At 40.5% G+C, this 21,406-nt stretch overlaps 1 protein-coding gene and 2 long non-coding RNA genes across 6 annotated transcripts in view; 1 reads left to right on the forward strand and 2 right to left on the reverse strand.

Moving 5' to 3' along the window:
* Positions 1–21,406, reverse strand: part of CTSC (cathepsin C) — a 46,391-nt gene that overhangs the window by 21,327 nt on the left and 3,658 nt on the right. The window contains exons 3-4 of one of the 4 annotated variants that reach the window (XM_036428245.2): positions 16,747–16,831; positions 763–929 (exon numbers count right to left, since the gene is read on the reverse strand). In XM_036428245.2, coding sequence (XP_036284138.1) covers positions 763–929; positions 16,747–16,831 — 252 coding nt within the window. Of the gene's footprint in view, positions 1–762; positions 930–14,478; positions 14,856–16,746; positions 16,832–21,406 lie in introns of those variants that run through there. The other 3 variants (XM_036428247.2, XM_036428246.2, XM_036428244.2) reach the window with 3 other exon arrangements.
* Positions 11,731–13,844, reverse strand: LOC123651923. The gene is made up of 2 exons (XR_006740931.1): positions 13,079–13,844; positions 11,731–13,019 (listed from the first exon to the last, which is right to left on the reverse strand). It is a non-coding gene; the product is annotated as an uncharacterized LOC123651923 (long non-coding RNA).
* Positions 14,165–14,472, forward strand: LOC118713554. The gene is made up of 2 exons (XR_004986300.1): positions 14,165–14,278; positions 14,319–14,472. It is a non-coding gene; the product is annotated as an uncharacterized LOC118713554 (long non-coding RNA).

Below are 21,406 nucleotides of genomic sequence, written 5' to 3' on the forward strand. Positions count from 1 at the left end.
GTAAAAAGAGGTCCTCCGAGGGAGCCCTGTATGGTGTACTTATAAGAAGTGGAGAGATCAACCAAAGGACTTAGATGCATGCATATACCTAATCAAGGGACCCAGATAACAGGGGGCATAAATGAGAGGTGGAAGGTAATAGGGAAATAAGGACACATATATAAGGACACATATATAATACCTTAATCAATAAAGAAATTTTTTTTAAAAAAAGAAGTGGAAATGAAGACACAGACAGTGGATAACCACATGAGGACGCAGAGAGCAGGTGGCCATGAGAAGCCCAGGGAGAGGCCTCCGAGGAAACCAAACCTGCCCACATGGTCACCCCGCTTCTGTTGGTTAAGCCATGCAGTCTGTGGTCCTTTGCTGTGGCCACCCTAGTAAATGGCATCTGCTACATAAACACTAAGAATTTTCATTTCAGTTACTACTGCCTTGTTTAAAATTCTTCTAGGCGATACACTTGTTGCAACATAAATATAAGTATCTACAAACATCGTGCCACATGCTTTTATATTGGCAATAATAAAATGATTTTTCTTCATTGGTCGCTGCGATGTCACGTTTGGAGGGCTTTGAAAAACCATGCCTTCTTCTCCCATTTATATCCGTAGACATATTTTCCCAGTAAAGTTTTGTTTCCAGGCCAAATACATCTTACATAATCAAAATAAAATTTTTCAAGAATTTAACGTACACACCTAATGTCATCTACGATAAAAACGAAACGGAATAGACTGTTCATTTGTGACAACTCACTTTTCCCGGAGACCCTCAAGGTGGGCAACGTCCACACTCACATTCTTCGCCACAGTCCCCACCTTCCTTCCGGTGAAGCAAGCCCAGTTCCGGCCCAGCACGTCGTGCACCCAGCCGGTCATGGTCTCGTGGCAGTAGCTGGTCACCTTGCTGCCCTCTTTTTTATACTGCAATTAAACACGGGAAGGAGAGGCCTCGTGAGTCTGTGGTCCACTTGCAGGTCCACTTCCCTGCCTCCCCATCACAGTCAAGACACTCCCCCCTTTTTTTCGGATCATTTTCCAGATCAACCTCTGACAATCAAAAGGAAAACTTCACACACACACACACACACACACACACACACACCCTCCCTTCCCCCCCCCCCCCCAATCCCCCCAGAGCTTACAAAGAAAAAGTATTCTGGAAAAGGAAGATAAATGTCTATATGATAAGCATGGTTAGTCACCAAATAAAATTTGCATAACAAAACACTTCTGGGTATGAAAGGCAGGGAAAGAAACTAACATTTTTATAGCAACTGCCACATCCTAGGGATTTTACAAATTACCTCTTTTCATCCTCACAATAAGCCGATGTGGAAACAGACACCCAGAACCCTTTTTCCCCAGTGAGAAAAGGGAAGCTCAGCTCAGAGAGAGTAGGTAGCTTATACCTAAGGGAACAGAGCTGTTATGTAACAGAAACAAAATCCTGCTGCTTGTAGACTATAGTTTTCCACTCCAAAGGTCCATTCCAACAAAACACAGGAACAAGAGATAAAAATTTTCCACAGGACTAAACAAAATCCTTTCTTCTCTCATTCTCCAAATTTATTAGACTACTAGAGGCCTGGTGCATGAAATTCATACACAGGGGGGGGAGGCGGGCGGCGCAAAGGGGGAAAGGTTGGATGTCCCTCAGCCCAGCCTGTGCTCCCTCGCAGTACTGGAGCTCTTAGAGCATGTCCGACTACTGGCTTAGGCCCGCTCCCAGGATTGGGCCTAAGCCGGGAATACAACATCCTTAGTGCTGTCAGACATTCTTAGCACTGCTGCAGAGGCAAAAGACTCCTGCTACCACCACTGCACTCGTAAGCCATGAGCCTGGCTCAGGTCTTTTGGCTCAGCAGCATTCCCCCTGTGGGAGTGCACTGACCACCAGGGGGCAGCTCCTGCATTGAGCATCTGCCCCCTGGTGGTCAGAACACGTCATAGCGACCAGACATTCTGCCCTTTGGTTGATTTGCATATTAGCCTTTTATTATATAGAATTCTGAACATGAGAGAGCTAAAGTAATCTTATTACTAAGTATTCTGTCTACTTTATTTCACTAATATGGCCCTTTGTCTTATTCCAATGGTAACCATAGAGTGATAGATCCAGGGTTTTAACTTAAAGGCTTTGGCTTCAGAACCTGAAACCCTCATGTTATAACATCTTGTGGAAGAGAGAGACATATTCCACAATGAGAGCACAGATAGAGAGATTCAGGAGGAGGGAAATTCATGCTAAGTTTCTATGAAGGGAGTTGGACACAATTTCAGGCATTGACTTAATTTAATTGAACAGAAGCAGTCAAATCAATACCACAGTCAGCTGTGCTTCAATACTTTCCTTGACCAAAGGATACAGTAGGTTAGTTTTGGTCCATGGGCTAGAGTTTGCAGTGTCCTATTCTAAGATAACAAATACAGTACTACTTTACCTGCATGCAGGGGTTGGCATACTTCCTTTTTAAGGGCCTTATTTTAAATTTTTAAGGCTTGCAGGTTTAAGGCCACTGTCATAACCACACAGGTCCATCATGCAATATAAAAGGTGCATAGAGAATACATAAATGAATTAACTAGACTGTGTTCCAATAAAACTTTATTTACAAAACAGGACTCTAGTTTGCAAACCTCAAATTTAGAGGAATGAGTGGGCTAAACTATACTTAAAAATAAAATTACCTAGCCAGGACCGGTTTGGCTCAATGGATAGAGCATCGGCTTGGGGACTGAAAGGTCCCGGGTTCGATTCCGGTCAAGGGCATGTACCTTGGTTGCGGGCATACCCCCAGTAGGGGGTGTGCAAGAGGCAGCTGATCAATGACTCTCTCTCATCGATGTTTCTAACTCTCTATCTCTCTCCCTTCCTCTCTGTACAAAGAAACCAATAAAATATATTTAAAAAATAAATAAATAAAATAAATAAATAAATAAAATTACCTAATTGTGTCTGACTAGCTCTGAAACCAAGTTATACTGAGTGGTAGAGTTAAAAATGTATGACCTTAGACTCCAAAAGAACCACAAAGCACAGGATAAATTATTAAGGGCTACTAAATAGGCACATTTTGCTTCAATCTTGGTGGTTGATGATATTGTGAAGCCCATCTGACTCCTCTAGCTAAGAATATCTTCACAAGCATGAGTTCAACTCACCACTTCTAGCAACCCTGCTCAAGCCCCAACCCAGGACCAGCAGCACTGAAATAAAAACCTAGGATGTACTCGGGCTGCAATGTTAGAGGGTTTGCTATGTGTAAGGCTGACAAAGTTTATGCTAATTATGCTGAACTACGTGAAGCAGCAATTTTTATAGGTCTAAGGCAGTCTAATATTGGTAACCTCATATGATGCAACCTCCTTCTCCCTGTCACATGCCAGTCACACAGGCCGGGTGTGGCCAAGCTAACACTGATTGCTCCTCTGCTTTTTTAGAAAGCAGTCTTGACAAGGTTGTAAGAGTGCTTGAGATCTATGTTACAGAAAACAGCAAAGATAAATACATGGGGGAAAACCACACTAAACACAGAAGATGCTCATTGTAGTATAATGGCCAACGTAAAAAAAAAAAAACAAGAACAAAAGCATACCCCACTCCACCTGGTGTGGCTCAGTGATTGAGTGTTGACCTATGCATTAAGAAGCCAGAGTTCGATTCTTGGTCAGGCACCTGCAGGCTCAATCCAGGGAGCATGCAGAAGGCAGCTGACCAATGAGCTCTTTTTTTTTTTTTTTTTTTTTTAATATATTTATTGATTTTTTTACAGAAAGGAAGGGAGAAGGACAGAGAGTTAGAAACATTGATGTAAGAGAAACATTGATCAACTGCCTCCTGCACACCTCCCACTGGGGATGTGCCTACAACCAAGGTACATGCCCTTGACTAGAATCGAACCTGGGACCTTTCACTCTGCAGGCCAACGCTCTATCCACTGAGCCAAACCAGGTAGGGCTAATGACCTCTTTCATCATTGATGTTTCTGTCTCTCCATCTCTTGAAATCAATAAAAAATACACTTTTAAAAAATAGCCCAAATTTTCAAGTATACAAGTAACTAAGTAAATTAATAAATCAAAGGGATATTACCTAACATTTTAAATGATCCATGTGAGTTCTATAGAAAAGAGGTGAGCAAACTAAGTTTGGTTGGCACATGTGTCTATGACTGCTTTAGTGCTACAGCAGCAGAAGTGAGCAGCTGCCTTAGGAACCATAAGCCTAGGAAGCCTAAACAGTTAGTGTCCCAGAGAAAGTTTGCTGACCACTCTATAGAACAATAAACAGAGAGCACCTATGATACATTAGGAAGGGAAAATACAAGGTAATACTGAAGTTGAATGCAAATATATAAATCATGAAATACGCTTTTGAGAAATGGTCATGGAAGGTGAAATGAGTCTCTGGGTGAGATTTTCTTGGTTATTTACCAAATGGAGATGGTTATATAGATTTTGTGAAAGTAATCACTTTTTAAAATGCTCTGATTTCCTAAAACTGAGAGTCGTAGCCTCTAAAGTCCTAGAAGAGGACATCTGTGAGGGGCAGTCCAGGTGTTAATAGAGGCTGCTGACTTGGATCCATCTGGTATTACAGTTACACTTCCGGACAACAATCATTATTTACATAACTTTTGGTATAGTTTGCTAAGTTCTTTCATTTATTTATCAAATACATAATTGTCACATACTATTTCCCTGGCAATGTACAAAGTGCTAGTCCAGTGGCCGGTAAACTCATTAGTCAACAGAGCCAACTTAGTCAGTCAACTCATTAGTCAACAGTACAACGATTGAAATTTCTTCTGAGAGCCACATTTTTTAGACTTAAACTTCTTCTAATACCACTTCTTCAAAATAGACTCACCCAGGCCATGGTACTTTGTGGAAGAGCCACACTCAAGGGGCCAAAAAGCCGCATGTGGCTCGCGAGCTGCAGTTTGCCAACCACAGTACGTATGTATTAGCAAGTACATATGTATTGAAGAGGCCATAGCCCTCAAGAAGTTTAGAATTCTATGAAGTAAACAAACATGTACATAGTTCAATACAACATTTGTGGTTCAGCCAAGCTAGCAATGCTTGGAGAAGCCCGAGAAACTTCCCCGTCTCAGCAAAAAAAAAATAAAAAAAAATAAAAAATCACAGATGAAATGACTTGCCTAACATACCAGAAGAGTTAGGGGCATTCAAAGTAGGAGAAACAGGCCCTGTGTTTCTCATAAGTGTGGTTTTGCTCACCTACTTGGCACAACTGATTCATAATTATCAGCATGATGGTTATCAGCAAATAAATTTCCCCTGTAAGAGGAAGGCCGACTTGCTATTCTGAAAGGGAAAAACACTAGACTGAATGAGCATGACTGATTTTGCTCCAGTCCTTTGATCATTCATATTTGTTCAGGAACTCTCTGCTCCTCCCCCAACTTCATACTTTATAAACATTTCATAGATTACTCATAAATCTTAGAGGTCAAGAGAACATAGAAATAATATAGTATCAGGGAACAAAACAAAACAAAACAAAAAAGAAACCTTCTAAAGAAGATGGTCAAACTAGAATTTATAATCAAGGACTCATAGAAGTAAGCATTCTTCCCAATACCTGGTACCACTCCTGGGGGAAAAAAGTAGCTTTGCAAAGTAAAAAGGAGAAGAAGAATTTCAAATATGAATTGACAGGTTACAAGGATCACTGTTTTATCCACTTTCCTTAAAAAACAAGCAAATAAAATATTGAGGTCCAAATTGTGCCCAAGTCCCTTCAAGGGTCACCTAAATATTCCAGAAGCATTAATGGCCACTTCCTACATTTCCTTGGCTAGTCAGTTTTCTCACCATCTTTGCCAAGGAGGTAGGTGAGGGACATGGTCTTCAGGTGTGACTACCCAGACTGGGTCTAGCTCTGCCACTCACTGGCTCTGTGATCCTGATTCAGTTACTCATCCTTTCTGTACTTTTGGTTTCCTCATCTATAAAAGCAGGATGAAACAATAGCCTCTCCTTGATTGGTCCTGTTTTATATATACTGACCCAGTTAATTTTCACAGCACACACACACACACACACACACACACACACAAGCACCATGAGAACAGGATTTTGTTGATTCATTAAGTAGGATACTGTCTGGCACTAAGAGGCAGTTAGAACAAATGCCAAGTCTTATTTCAACAATAACATGGAACCTCAGAAAAAACACAAAGTTTAAAATGAACAGAAGTGTGGTCCTGCCATGATCAGAGACCAAAGTCTGACTCACAATGTTACTACAGAAGTCACTTTTCCTCTCCAAACCTATTTCTCTGTAAAAGCAATTTTAGCTTGGAAGTTCCAACATATCTCTTCAAGCTTCCTAATTGCACTCCTTATATCTGTGAGTTTTTATTTAATATTTATAAAGCTAGGCAAGTAATGCTTAGTTTAGATACACTCCTTATTTATGTACTTAGAGTATTTATATGTCTTAGGAATCTGAAATAATCCTTAAAAAAAAAAAAAAAAAACTATAAGTGTTTTTGTTGTTTTAGCTTAAACAATTGTATAAAAGAAGCTATCCATTTGTGTACCATTTTTGATACATTAAAGAGATGGAGTTATTTTCCATTTTAAAATGCAGAAAAAGGAACCCTCGTGCACTGCTGGTGGGGATGCAGACTGGTGCAGCCACTGTGGAGAACAGTATGGAGTTTCCTCAAAAAACTAAAAATGGAACTCCCATTTGACCCAGTAATCCCACTGTTAGGAATATACCCCAAGTAACTGGAAACATCAATCAGAAAGGATATATGTACCCCTATGTTCATAGCAGCACAATTTACAATAGCTAAGATTTGGAAACAGCCTAAGTGCCCATCAGCAGATAACTGGATCAGAAAACTATGGTATATCTATACAATGGAATACTATGCTGCCATAAAAAAGAAGGAATTCTTACTATTTGCAGCAACCTGGATGGAACTGGAGAACATTATGCTAAGTGAAATAAACCAGTCAATGAAAGAAAATGATCTTACTCATTTATAGATAATAAAGAACATTTAAACTGATGAACAAAAAGATAGATTCCAAGGCAGTAAAGCATCAAACAGACTGTCAAATTACAGTGGGAAGGTTAGGGAGAGCTGGGGAGATAACAGATCAACCGAAGGATTTGTATGCATGCATATAAACATAACCAATGGACGCAAAACTCTGGTGGGTGAGGGAATTGGAATGGGGGGGGGGGAGCAAAGGTAAGATATGTACACATATAATACCTTAATAAAAAATGAGGGGAATAAAAACAAAACAATTTTATCACAGCCAAACAAAACAAAACAAACACCTCATTCAAGGACATGTTTAGAGAGAAGAAGGGAGAGAGAAAAACACCGACCAGGGATCAAACCCAAACCCCAGTATGTGCCCTGACCAGGAATTGAACCAACAACAACCCATCAGTGAACTGGACAATGCTCTCACCAACTTGAGCCATTCTGGATGGACATAGATTCCCTTTTTAAAAAAAATATATTTTATTGATTTTTCACAGAGAGGAAGGGAGGGAGATAGAGAGCTAGAAACGTCGATGAGAGAGAAACATCGACCAGCTGCCTCTTGCACACCCACTACTGGGGATGTGCCCGCAACCAATGTACATGCCCTTGACCGGAATCGAACCTGGGACCTTTCAGTCCGCAGACTGATGCTCTACCACTGAGCCAAACCGGTTTCGGCTAGATTCCCTTCTTGAAGAAACTTTTTGGTGTGAGTGAGACACTGGAGGTCAGAGCCCAGAAAAACAAACAAGGAAGAGCAAGATGTATTATAGCTACAATCAGCAAAGAAGGTTTTAAAAGATAGAGTCCAGGTTTGAAGTTTCCCATCTGTAGAATGCAAGCGCAACAGAAAGGCCCTGATCTTACTGGGGAAGATCAAATATTGGCTCCCAGATCTTTCCTGAGAGTGCATTCCATTGGTAGGAGCCAGAAATGATTTATTTTTAAAGGACTGATTAGGATGTTTCGACATTTGCATGTTATCATCTCATTTGCATACTGGGGGAACTAAGAGGTCCTTGAAAATTGTTTTCATAATCACTACTTCCCATTTCCACTTTTGAGAGGGATAATTCCTATCATAACAATGATGTGACTAATTCAAATATGATTATTATTCAAATGTAAATAATATTGTATTTTCATTACTAGAAAATAACTTTCTACTTGAGAGAGCCAAGTTATGGAAAAGTCAACATTGTGTTTTTCATAAAGCACACTCTTTCTTGGCTTTGTGCCAAAATTCTCAGTTAAAAATAAAGTGAAAAAAAATCTTCATTGTTGATATACAGCTTTTTATGAGAAATATAATTCTAACTCTAAAAAAATAAATTAAATGTTATTTTATATTACTAGAGGCCTGGTGCATGACATTCATGCACAGGGGGTTGGGGGTGTCCCTCAGCCCAGCCTGTACCCTCTCTAATCTAGGACCCCTTGAGGGATGTCTGACTGCCCTCTCACAATTCAGGACTGCTGGCTCCCAACTGCTCGCCTGCCAGCCTGCCTGCCTGCCTGATTGCCCCTAACTGCTTCTGCCTGCCAGCCTGATCACCCCCTAATCCAGGGGTCCTCAAACTTTTTAAAGTGGGGGCCAGATCACGGTCCCTCAGAGAGCTGGAGGGCCGGACTATATGAACTACTAATTCCTACTGTAACACCTCGGCTGCGCTCACTGCCCAAAAAACCTGGCGGGCCGGATCAGACTCCTCTGCGGGCCACATGTGGCCCGCGGGCCGTAGTTTGAAGACGCCTGCTCCCCTGCCAACCCAATTGCCCCTAACTGCCCACCACTGTTGGCCTCGTTGCCCCCAAATGCCCTCCCCTGCAGGCCTGGTCGCCCCTAACTGCCCTCCCCTGCAGGCCATCTCATGGTGGCCATCTTGTGACCACATGGGGCAGCCATCTTTGTTTGACCACATGGTGGTGGCCATCTTGTGAGTTGCAGTAATGGCAATTTGCATATTAGATAGGATTCTGCAGTTTTTCCCCACTTAAAATAATTTGTTGGGGTTTTTTGGTATATTTTATAAGAATCTGAAATTACCTTATAAAAGGTAGGACAGGACTGGAACAATGCTATGCAAGACAGCTTCAACTTAGAAGGAATGAGGCACTTACCCTCCAGAAGCCAAGTACACAGTACCTTAATTTGAGAGGACCACACATAATACCCCGGTTATCTTCTTGGTTTGAATGTTCCCAGGCTATCTGTCAGTTTTCCTACTATTGTGAAATATTTCTTATGTGGTTTCTGACATTATTACCAATTAAGAAGCTGAAATCTTGAATGAAATGTAGCCAAAATTTTTCTTCTAAGCGTTTTATTTCTTTTGTATAAACATTAGTCTCTGAATACTGCTTTGCACAGATGGAGTTATTTAAGTTTCTATTCACTTATGCCAATTTCTATTGCAGCAAAGTAGATAATCTCATAAAATTTGAAGAACCTCCAAACCCTTACACTTAAGTTTAGAAAACTACTAGGATTCAATAACTATCCATTTGCTTCTTCAAAATTACTACTGGGTTGCCAAGCGTTCATAAAAAAAAAAAAAAAAAAAAAAAAAAAAAAAAATCCTTCTTCAGAGCGCCAGCCTGCGGACTGAAGGGTCCCGGGTTCGATTCTGGTCAAGGACATGTACCCTGGTTGTGGGCACACCCCCAAATAGGGGGTGTGCAGCAGGAGGCAGCTGATCGATGTTTTTCTCTCTCATTGATGTTTCTAACTGTTTCTCTCCCTTCCTCTCTGTAAAAAATCAATAAAATAAAATAAAAAATCCTTCTTCTACTTCCCACTTATCCTATCCACTATTCAATTAGCTCTACTAAGAAATATTAACCAATTAAAAAAACAAAACAGATTGCCCTATTTTATAACTTATTTAGCAGGGATTTCTTTCTCAACTGCTTATTGACACACAGAGGGGAGAAAAATCACACCTTGTTCCACTGTTTCTCTCATAAATAATATACTTAGCAAATATTTGAAATGTAATGTATTGACTATGAAACAAATGCAGTTTATTGAAAAGGACTTTGACCTATAATTCCTTGTTCTGCCAATTATTCATGAGCAAGTCATAACTAGGAATCCTTGATTTCTTCATGTGAAAATGGGAATAACTATTTCATTGGATTACTATAAAGGATAAAGGTGACATTGAAATTTGAAGTGTTTAAAAAGTACTAAACAAGTAACAATATAAACACTACCATCTGTAACAATGGGGATACAAATTTGGACATCTAGATATCCAGATCATTCACCATTTCAGAAAAGAGAAATTATTTAATGGTAAACCACATATGAAGAGATATTACATTCTGGCATTACTTCAAGATAAAGAATGTTTATTCAATTTTTGCCCTTGTTCTAATGAATATATAATGAGTTGGGCAAAGAAGGTTTTTAAGTTAATTCTTATGTATTAATTATTGTAATATTTCAATACTAATCACTTAGTCTGGAGGTGAGTAAAACTGCTAGATGGCAACAAGAGAGAGCAAGGCACATTTTACCAAATTGATATTTTACCAAACCCACCCAAGAGTACAGCATTTTTTTTTTAATCTTCACTGGAGGATATAAAAGAAAGAGAGGGGCAGGGAGGAAGACAGAAAGAGCAATGGGTTGTCTTCCTATGCTCCTTGACCGGGGGATCAAACTGCAACCCAGGTATGTGTCCTGACCAGGATCTGAACTTGCAACCTTTCAGTGCATGGGATGACACTCAACTGAGTCGCTCTGGCCAAGCAAAAGTAGATCTTTCTTCTAAAGAAACAAACTTCCCTATGTTAGTTTCAAGGATTTGCTCTAGTTTTTTGCTTGCTAAATAGACTTAACCATTGTTTTTGTTGAATTTTAATGAATTATGAAACTGTTCACATTGTAACCAAATAACTTCCAGCACTTAACTGAAGAAATTAGGAGCTAGATTTACAATGGAAAAATGGAGGGTCATAAATTTATTTCCAGTACTGAAAAGACAATCAGTTAGAGCCAAAATATATGATCTAAAACTAGTTAAAAAGAAGACAGAGCAATTTACCACTCAGCAAAGTAGCCAAAATCACTGGCTCATTCATCACTTACTTGCTCATAAACACTTTTTATTTTAAATTTATTTTTCAATTAAAGTTGACATACAGTAATATATTAGTTTCCAGTCACCTCAAAAGTCTAGTACTCATCTAACATCATCCATAGTTATTACAGTATTATAGACTATATTCCTTATGTTGTACTTTACATCCCTCACTCATAAATCCTTAAAACTATGAGGTTGAAAGAAATGTTAGCTTTAATCTTACTTTTAGCTGGCCGTATGTAACAGGATTGCAGCATAACCTACAGCATCCCAGGCTAGTTGATTCTCCAGGGTTTGGAGAACCACTGCAGTCATAGAGCTATTTCCCCTGACAGCTAATTTAGTTTTCAGTCCTTCTGAAAGTTCACTCTTTTTAACTTTGAGTCCTACCTTGACCTCTGTAGTTTCACCCAAAAGTTAAAACATAAATAAATAAACAGAATAAAATGTCAGTAACCTAATCTGTTTTCTACAGTCATTCTACAAATAAGACCTGAGGGTCCACCACAGGCTCAGAGGACTCAAAGGCAACAATGTCCAGAAACATCCATAAAACAGGACAACACAATGACATATCTTTCAATTCTCTTGATTTTACAAATATATATTTATTGAAGCTCTATTATTTCCATATATTGTACTATACAGAGGGAATAAAATGGTCAGTAATACAGAGTTGACCTCTGCCATCATGGAGTTTAAAGACCGGGGAGATGACAAACGGGCAATTACAACAGAGAATGCTAAGTAGTACATTACCATGTGCACTCGCTCGCTCTCTCTCTTTTTTAAATATATTTTTATTGATTGCAGAGAAGTATGGAGAGGGAGACAGAGATGGAAACATCAATGATGAGAAAGAATCATTGATTGGCTGCCTCCTGCATGCCCCATACTGGGGATCGAGCCAACAACCCGGGTATGTGCCCTGACCAGGAATTGAACCATAATCTTCTGATTCATAGCTCAATGCTCAACCACTGAGCCATGTTAGCTGGCCCTTTTAACACATATATTTTCAGTTTCATACCCACAAAATTTTCTCTTCTTCCATAATCAAAACCAACATTTAGGTTAGCAGTAAAGAACTTTTTCTTCTGCCAAGACCATTTGGATATTTATAACATCATTTGAGGGCCATTTAAAATTATCAACTTAAAAATTGGCCTGCTACATCTGGGCAAACATTTAATGAACTCACCCTAATGCCTTGGCAGGGCCAGACCAAATAATTTTGCTGCCCTTATAAGGCCACAGGCCAGATGTTCTCCACCCCTGGTTCAGATGCAGTTACTCTCAGAGAAACAAACAAATTACTTTAGAGGTGATTTTAAATTCCATAATACATCTTTACACATATTGGTTGCTTTGTCGCAATTTACATCACGAAAATCAGTTTGAAAACATACAACTCTCTCAAGACTCTGGAGACAGGTAACCTGATATATCTATCTTAGAGCAGAGAACCAAAAATATAAACATAGTACCATCCCTGATTTATACTCTATAGAATTATCTTGTGAGAAATCTTTGAAAGGACAAGAGAAGCATGGTTAATCTCTGAGGCCCCTATTTCTATGGGCATAGTGCTTAAGATATCCAGGGAAATAAGTTCAGTCTGGAAAAAAGATGAAGACATGCTGTCACATCATTCCAACCCAGCAGGGTTAGTACTACCTGAGCAGAGGTACCTGCGTAGCACAATGAGAACCAAAATAATGGCATTTCTCACACCAGCAGAAAGAGCTGGGGAGGGTTTCACAGAGGTGGTATGAAGGCCCTGAGTGAAGACAGATGATCAGGTCCAGAGGTAGGATGGAAGAAAGTATCCAGGTAGTAGTCGGCTGTGCCGTTACTTCTCCTTTATAAGCTATCACCTTCCATGCTCTGGTTTCTCTTCAGACCGCATAAATCTTTCGCCTTTTTAAGCTATCACCTTCCCAGAGCTGCTAAACAGGACCTCTCAGGTGCTAAAGGAGTTCTCTGAGCTCATGATGCAATGATGGCAACCTGCTACCTAGGGAAAGACTCCTCCATTCAAGCTGGGATGTGGGAGGGAAGGCCTCCCAGACAAGATGAATTAGGTGGAGCCCCACATGTTATTAATCAGCTCCGAACAACTGAGGAGGAAACTAGTCCATTGTTTAGCAGGAAAGAGCGGGATGATAGCAATCGGTGTGCACAATAGCGGTATTAAAAGTGAACTTGGCAAAGGTACTTAAGTTGTACTTAATTTGAAGATTACAAAACTCTCCTTCCACTTTGAGGGACTACAAAAGGGAAGGAGAAGGTAATTTTTTTGGTCTCAGATGACAGGACCCTGGCTTGGGAAAGAAAGTGAGTCGCCTCGTTTGGAAAGGAAACCTGAGTTTCGAGCCAATTCTTCTTCTAAAATCTCAACAGGAGCCAATGCAGTGGACATTCTATCCCATTAAACTCACGTTTGTGATGTTTACAGACGGGGGCTCACCAGGAAGTCTACCCAAATGTGACTCCAGGTACATGTGAAGGGCTTTTTTTTTTTTTTTTTTTTTTTTGCATATATTTGCCCTTTCACACCCACCCAATCTCCTCTTCTTCCATTATCAAAATAAATGTTCAGAGTACAGAACAAGGAAATGCTTCTTAGGTTTGCAAGACTAGCCCTTATCGTTTAACTCTTAAGCTGTGTAAGCTTAGGAACTACATGAGACTATGCCAAACTGAAGCATCCATCTTGTGTGAAAACTGCTGTTTGAAACTTTTAACCCTGCTATTTGGCTTCTGTGGATTTAACCTTCCCCAGACAAAGTCATCAGTGCTGGCGCCAGGGCAGGCCTCTGGTTGAGGTCTCAAGGCCCCAGTACACACTGGCTCTTTAAGAACTTGCAAAAGGGGGCCGGAAACACTCCATATTTGGGAGACAAAGAAGGTAAAGTCATATAAACAGGGAGAATTCCTGCATGTTGGGGCCCAGAATTTGAGATACATTTTCCTCTGGACCCGCTAGTATTGCTTTGTTCTTCTTCGGTTTTCTGTAACAAAACTATGAAAGAAAGCTAGTGATGTGTACGGTATAGGGTTTCTGAAAGGTAAAGTACCTCAAATTCTTGGCACAAGGCTGGCACCCAAAGAAAACATAAAATAAACATAAAATGTTTTCATCTTTTTGGCCAGGGCTAATGATCTACAAAAAGATACCCTTCACCAGCTTGTTTCTCTCAGAAAAGCCTCTTCCATGGGATCATCTCCCCACCAATAACATAGCTCAGCATCCAAGATATCCGGAGGCCTTATTTTCTCCTTACCACGGGTGCTGGGCCCCTCAGGAGAAGAGTGTTCAAAAGAGAATAAAACTTAGGTTGCATATTGTTCCTTTTCCTCAAAGGCTGCATGGTGAAGCCACCTAAGAATTCCAGAAAAGTTTTTTCTTTCTCCTGCGCAGTCTCAGCGCTAGTGTTCATTGTGATCTCTGGCGGTTCCCGGTCCAGAATGGCGGTGGCTGCTTCCCACGGACAGTTCAGGAGGGCAGCTGCCATGGAGGTAGGTCCCCAGGCCTCCTCTGCATTCTACATGCACAGACAGACTCCGGAGGGCTCTGTGGCGGCCGGGGGCCTCCGCTAGCGGTTAGAGGTAGGTGGTCCAGTGTGGCATGCTGCTCTGCCTCTCAGCCCCAAAGCCTGCTTGGGGCTGTGGTTTTAAAAGAGCCCCTCAACAGATGCTCTACGTAATAACTACAAGACAATGAAAACTGGAGTTAATACTGTCTCTTCACAATGCTTAACCATAGTAATTTCTTTAGGTAAAAAAAAAAAAAAAAAAAAAAAAAAAATACCCGATGCTGGTTTTTTTTGCTGTGCTTTTTTAATGCTGCTTATGACATTCACCAAAAGCTGCCATTCTCAAAAGCTGAAAGCTGAAGCAACAGGCAGTGCCCATGCAGTCAACAGGCTTAAGAAGCACATGCAGATGCATTTGAAATGAACGGCCACTGTACAAGCCAAATACACTTTGGAAATGTACTTAAGAAACAGGCTAGCCCTAACTGCTTTGGCTCAGTGGATAGAGCATTAGCCTGCAGGCTGAAGGATCCCAGGTTCAATTCCTGTCAAGGGCATGCACCTTGGTTGTGGGCACATCCCCAGTCGGGAGTGTGTAGGAGGCAGCTGAATCGCTGTTTCTCTATCATTTGTGTTTCTAACTCTCTAATCCTCTCCTTTTCCATCCCTCTCTGTAAAAAATCAATAAAATATATTTTAAAAAAAAAAGAAAAAGAAAAGAAACAGGCTAATATGGCAACCTAGGTACATTATTAGCATGTATGCCTGACAATGCTAAATGCAGGCTTAGTGCCGCTTGGACCCATATTCCAGGTACAGGACTATTTATCATTCATTTAAGAGCAAATAAGAGGGACTGTCCTTTTCACTGCTGTCTCCATCATGAGGGGGAAGAGTGAGAGTTTGAAGCCAAAAGTGCATAAACTGTATTCCAAGAATACTTTACTTTTTTTTGTAAGGTAAAAACAAACAGAAAATTTCCCATGATATCTTCCTATTTTCTATTATATCTTTCTCCTAAACTATCACCATATATTACAGGAAAGATTCTGAGGAGTTCTGAAATAAAGAAAATTATTCAATGACCAAAAAGAACTCGTGAGAACCAGCTGCTTGGTTTCAGCTCTCATTTTCACTTTGATCTGTATTGGTGGCTGCCTGGAATGACCCCTAAAGTGAAACCAAGATGCAATATTATACCCAAGGAGCAATCCTCACTGGCAGATGTGCGGACCACTGTGGGGCCATTATGCTGTCCTAAGATGAGGCTTTAGCCAGTTCCATCTTTCATACCTTGCTTCTGGTACTTCAGAGCTAAGTAAAGGAGGAAGGGAAAGGGGGGGGGAGGGGATGTTGTTAAAATTCAAGGAAGGGTAAGTCCCTATCAACTTGACTCTCTAACCGCCCATTTTTCCAACAAAATTCTGGACATGTAAATGAATGGGCCCAGCATGAGCAAAGATTTAAACATCCGGTCTGCAAGTGTGAGAATGTAAAGAGTGAAAAATATCCCCTTCTTCCAGTGCACAGTTTATGTTCTGAGAAGGAGCAATTTTTTAAAAGATGGGTTACGTCTCACAGGAATAAGGGATGAGCATGTCAATGTCTCCGGAAGAGCCACCTGCTCTAATGGAAGACAGCCTTCAGATGCCTTGGCCTCGCACGGTTCCCTCGAGAGTCTTTTTTAAGAAGGAAAAAAATGAACAACTCGAGGGAGCACTGCTACTTCAAGGATTTGAACAGAACTTAAAGTCAATCTTTTCTTAATTGGGTCTTGACCTTTTCGGGTTCATGTCTATTTATGTTGTAAGCATCATTCCTGGAAGAGCTCATCTGATGTGTGCATACAGAACATGTCAAAGTCAAAACTCACACAAAATAATGCAGGCATGTAAAAGGCAGCAAGGAAGCAGGCTCAAGCAAGAAATCTACAAGAAAACCATCCTCTTTCCAGTCTCCTCTCCATCTCCCTGATGAACAGAGACAGATCAATGTGCGTAAGCCACCAGGAGAAGGGAAGCTTGCTTTTAGAAAGAAAAATTAAAAACAGTTCAGTGGCGCTCACCCAGTTTGTTCCTCTGACATGGTAAATCATATATTCCCACAGTTCCCAGCTGCATGAACAACTGACTGATAAAGTCAGTGACATCCTACGAAGAGTTTACAATAGGAAACTGAGTCATTATGTTGAGATTAAACATCATCATGAAAGAAAACAAAAATACATAATTGTGCACGCATTAAGTGTTAAACTTCTGATTCCTTCCCAGAATTGAAATAATACTTAAAAGTAAAATCCATGCCCTAGCCAGTGTGGCTCATTGGATAGAAAGTTGGCCTGCAGACTGAAGGGTCCTGGGTTTGATTCCGGTCAAGGGCACAAGCCCAGGGTGCTGACTCGAGCCCAGAAGGGGGAATGCAGGAGGGCAGCTAATCAATGATTTTCTCTCACCATCGATGTTTCTATCTCTCTTTCCTTCTCCCTTCTTCTCTGAAATAAAAAATAAAATAAATTTTTAAAAAAGTAAATTCCAAGATGCTTTTAAAAAATACCCTAATTTTGTGTATTGACCCTACATTGAAATAAGTAAACCTATCCTAATAACAGTATTCTAAAAGCTAAATTGTTACATCTTTAAAATGAACTCAGAAGGCACAATGAGAAAAATGGTACACAATTCTCAAATACTTTACGTGGAAACACATTGTTGACGTTTCTGGCTATTGTGACAAACTTAAAACTTACAAGTCACTGGCACACAAAATGGGCAAATAAATCTTCTGGTGTGGATTTCACCAACCATTTCCAAAACAACCCAAGACTTTCAAGTTCTCCTGTTCTAAGTAGCAACCTGATTAAGTACCACTATGGTAGTCTTTTTTAGCTTACAGTCCTATGAAGGCTGGTGGGCCCAAAGCAAAAACTCAATTAGAAATCAATGAAGTTTGCTTGACTATCACCAAATAAAATCTCCAGCCACAATGAGTCTAGTTTCCTTTCTAGACACCTTCTTCAACCCTTGAATAGTTTAATCTTCAGAATAAAATTTGAGCTCCCTTTTCCAGCCTCAGAAAAGTGAAATGAGAAACAGTAAAAGTTTAGAAACCTATTCAACTTGAGGATATCCTTTGGAGTTTGGTTTGTTTCATCCGGCTTCCTTCCACTGGGCAATTTGGTGGATGGGATAGTGCATAGAGAAGCTTTATGCAATTGTAAAAAAAAATGAACATAAAGCATAAAGAAAAAAACTGACTTATCCATCCATCCTTCACATAAAGCCAACCATAATTAAATGTCCTTTACATTTTTTTGTTTTGCTATGTTGTAATTTTATAAGAAGTTGGCTGCTTTTAAGGGTTCAAACTTATTTGAACCCTTAAAAGTGTGCCCACTATATGCTGAAACCAGCTTGGCTCAGTAGATAGAGTGTCAGTCTGCAAACTGAAAGGTCCCAGGTTCGATTCTGGTCAAGGGCATGTACCTTGGTTGTGGGCACATCCCCAGTAGGGGGTGTGCAAGAGGCAGCTGATCGATGATTCTCTCTCATTGATGTTTCTAACTCTCTATCCTTCTCTCTTCCTCTCTGTAAAAAAATCATTAAAAAAAATATTTTTTTAAAAGTGTGCCCACTATAAACCAATGTCAGATGCTATTAAACTCTGATAGTCTTAGAAACTGGCCTGTAGACAGTATTATATATTCAAAGATCATGAAACTGGGCAGCATATTCTTTGAAAAGAAGCCCTCTAAGAATGTTTCTATTTTGCCATAGGTCTAATTACTTCTTATTGCTTTGCATATGATTGTTTCAGATGCTGAGGTACCTGCCTGGGTGGGCCCTAGATGCATTTGAAGTTGTAACCCCTCTAAAGTGCTCAGATAACTGCAAGTCTACAGGAACTTGAGAAGGGAAACGTATCTTTTAAAAGAACATTTTCTACCTCCTGCTTTCTGCCTGACTCAAACTATGCACAAACTGACAGTGTCAAGGTTCACTTCCTGCCAAGTGAATCTAGCTTGAAATCACATGGGGGGAAAAAAATAGATTACCAAGCAGATAAAAACCACAGTCAAAAAGGCACAGGAACCTCAAAAGTCATGCAAAACGTTCATCTCCCAAGTGAGGCCAGAGAACTTATTGAAGGGAGTTCCTAGCAATAGAAGTGGTATTGCAATTGCTTCCAAGTTGGAAACCTGAGCTGCAGGATGTCCTGGGAGCAGGAGCCTCACAGTAGGCCCTGCATGCCCCAGGAGCTCAGTGTACACTAGCAGGAACAGTAAGACACAATCTGATGGAAGCACATCTGAAGAGGGCAAAAGGAAACATGTGGTAGGGTCTGGTATAAGTCAGGGGAGAGATCTGGAAATCCAACTGTTTTGTAGAGTAGCAATGCAGAGAATAATGACAGCAGCTATACTGGGCTAACTTTTGCCAGATACTTCTGTGGCCGTGTGCTGTATTTTTCCACGAGAGGCTTAAACTTGAACAAAATTCTGGTTACGTTTTGACCGCTGTTTCATTTTAAAAAAATAAATCAATCTTTATTTGGGAGATATTCTCTAAGTCCGTAGGGAAAAGTCTCATGTGCTTCATTCATTAAATTGTTTGTGCTGTCCTTGAGTGACCCACCCAGCCAGGTTTCCCCAGCACCACAGTAGGAAAAACCCTGGTGCTTAATGGTGAAACCCAGCCAGCTTTCTGTGTTAACTGGTGTCACCAAAAGTGAGTGACTTTCCCACTACCTAAAATGAATCCCACTCGATCATTTTTCTTGAAAGGTTTAAAACTCTGCTCCCCATTTTTCAGGTAGATTTGCAAAAAGGATAAGCTTTTACCACTCTGCAAAGTATATTTATGTGGTAACTGCTTATGTTAGAAATTTTAAAAACTAGTATCAATGTATATTCTACTCTGCTTACTGATATTACCATCTTTAAGACCAGTCCTAACTACTGATCTATCAGAGGGGTTGATTTTTCAGCAGGAACAGAAAACATGTCCCTGATAATGGTCAAATGTGCATTTAAAGAAAAGTATATATTGAAATCAGTAGAAGAACAGTCTTCCTATTTTTATTCCTAATAAGAGAATGCCATATAGAAGATAATTTTAGAGTTCTGTCCTACAGTAAGGCAACAGTAGGTATACAGTTGAGATTTACAGTTGTTCATGTGGAGAATAACAATAATTAATACGTTATACAAGAATAAACTATTGCATATTCACAACTGTAAACCTATTTTTGCCCCACCCTGTATTGGCTCTTCCCACTTATGTCTGAGAACACTTAAAACATTACTAGAGGCCCAGTGCACAACATTCATGCATAGGGAGTGAGGGGAGCGGGTCCTCTCAGCCCAGCCTTCACCCTCTCCAATCTAGGGCCCCTCTGGGATGCCCAACTGCCACTTTAGACCCGATCCCTAAACCAACAGCCGAACATTCCTCTCACAATCCTGGTCCGCTGGCTCCTAACCGCACACCTGCCTGCCTGCCTGTCTGCTTGCCCCTAATCACCTCTGCCTGCTGGCCTGATCGCCCCTCACACTCTCCTTCTGCCAGCCTGATCACCTCTAACTGCCTCTGCCTCCTGGCCCAATTGCCCCCTACTGCCAGCCTGTTTACCCACAACTGCCTCTCCTTAACTCAACCCCCGCCCCCCCACCAGCCGGATCACCCCATGCAGCCTGTTCAGTCATTTCTTCAGTTGTTTCAGTTGAGACAGTTACTTAGGCTTTTATATAGATAGATTTGATGTTAACAAGTGGTTTTTCTCTTGACCTGTACTCATGTCTGAGGCTCTGGGAAAAGACCAAATCTGCTTAAATGGTGACTTAAAAAGAAATGCAAAGATGTGTTCCGAGTCCTCCTTCAGGCACCAGCTGTTCCCTCGGCCCCCACCAGCCCCTGACTATTGAAGCTGAGAGCAAACTGATGGAAAAATATTAATGGAGGGAAACTGCCCTTGTCTATTTCAGATTAGGAGTCAAGCAATGAAATGCTGACTTTAGAAGTTTCCCCACCAATTTCTCCAATTCTACAGAAGTAAAGAATGAAAACTTTTCAAAGCCCAATGGGTAAAACTACTTACTCATCCATTTATATACTGCTCTCCAGCTTGCATTTATATAATTTATTCAACCTTTTTCTCAGCTGAATTCCACTTCAGTTCATTTTTTAAAATAAATATGAATTAAGTGTCTATTATGTATTAAGCAAGAAAAAAAGGAGGGGGGAGGGAAAGGGGGAGGAGAAGGAAGGGGAGGGAAAGAAGGGGAGAAGGATACACAGTAACAACTGTCTTGACTATCTCTTTCCTTGTGCATCTATTCTATAGGAATTTTCAACCTGGAAGCAAAAAATATTGAAGGGCTGTGATAGAATATCTACAAGAAGTCTGCAGAGCCCCAGGCTCAGGAATATAAAAACCAAGAATTATAATCAGATTGAATTATATTTACCACATATACACTATTTTAAAAAATCATATAAGCCCTAGCTAGTTTGGCTCAGTAAACAGAGCATCGTCCTGTGGACTGGAGCATCCCAGGTTCAAGTCCGGTCAAGGGCACATGCTCAGGGTTGCAGGCTTGATCCTCAATAAGGGGTGTGCAAGAGGCAGCTGATCAATGACTATCTCTCATCATTGATATTTCTATCTCTCTCTCCCCTCCCTTAATAAATAAAAAATATATTTTAAATTTTTCATATAAATACTGTTAT

This window comes from Pipistrellus kuhlii, unplaced genomic scaffold, assembly GCF_014108245.1.
Source record: "Pipistrellus kuhlii isolate mPipKuh1 unplaced genomic scaffold, mPipKuh1.p scaffold_m20_p_9, whole genome shotgun sequence".
In the NCBI taxonomy this organism is placed as follows: domain Eukaryota; kingdom Metazoa; phylum Chordata; class Mammalia; order Chiroptera; family Vespertilionidae; genus Pipistrellus; species Pipistrellus kuhlii.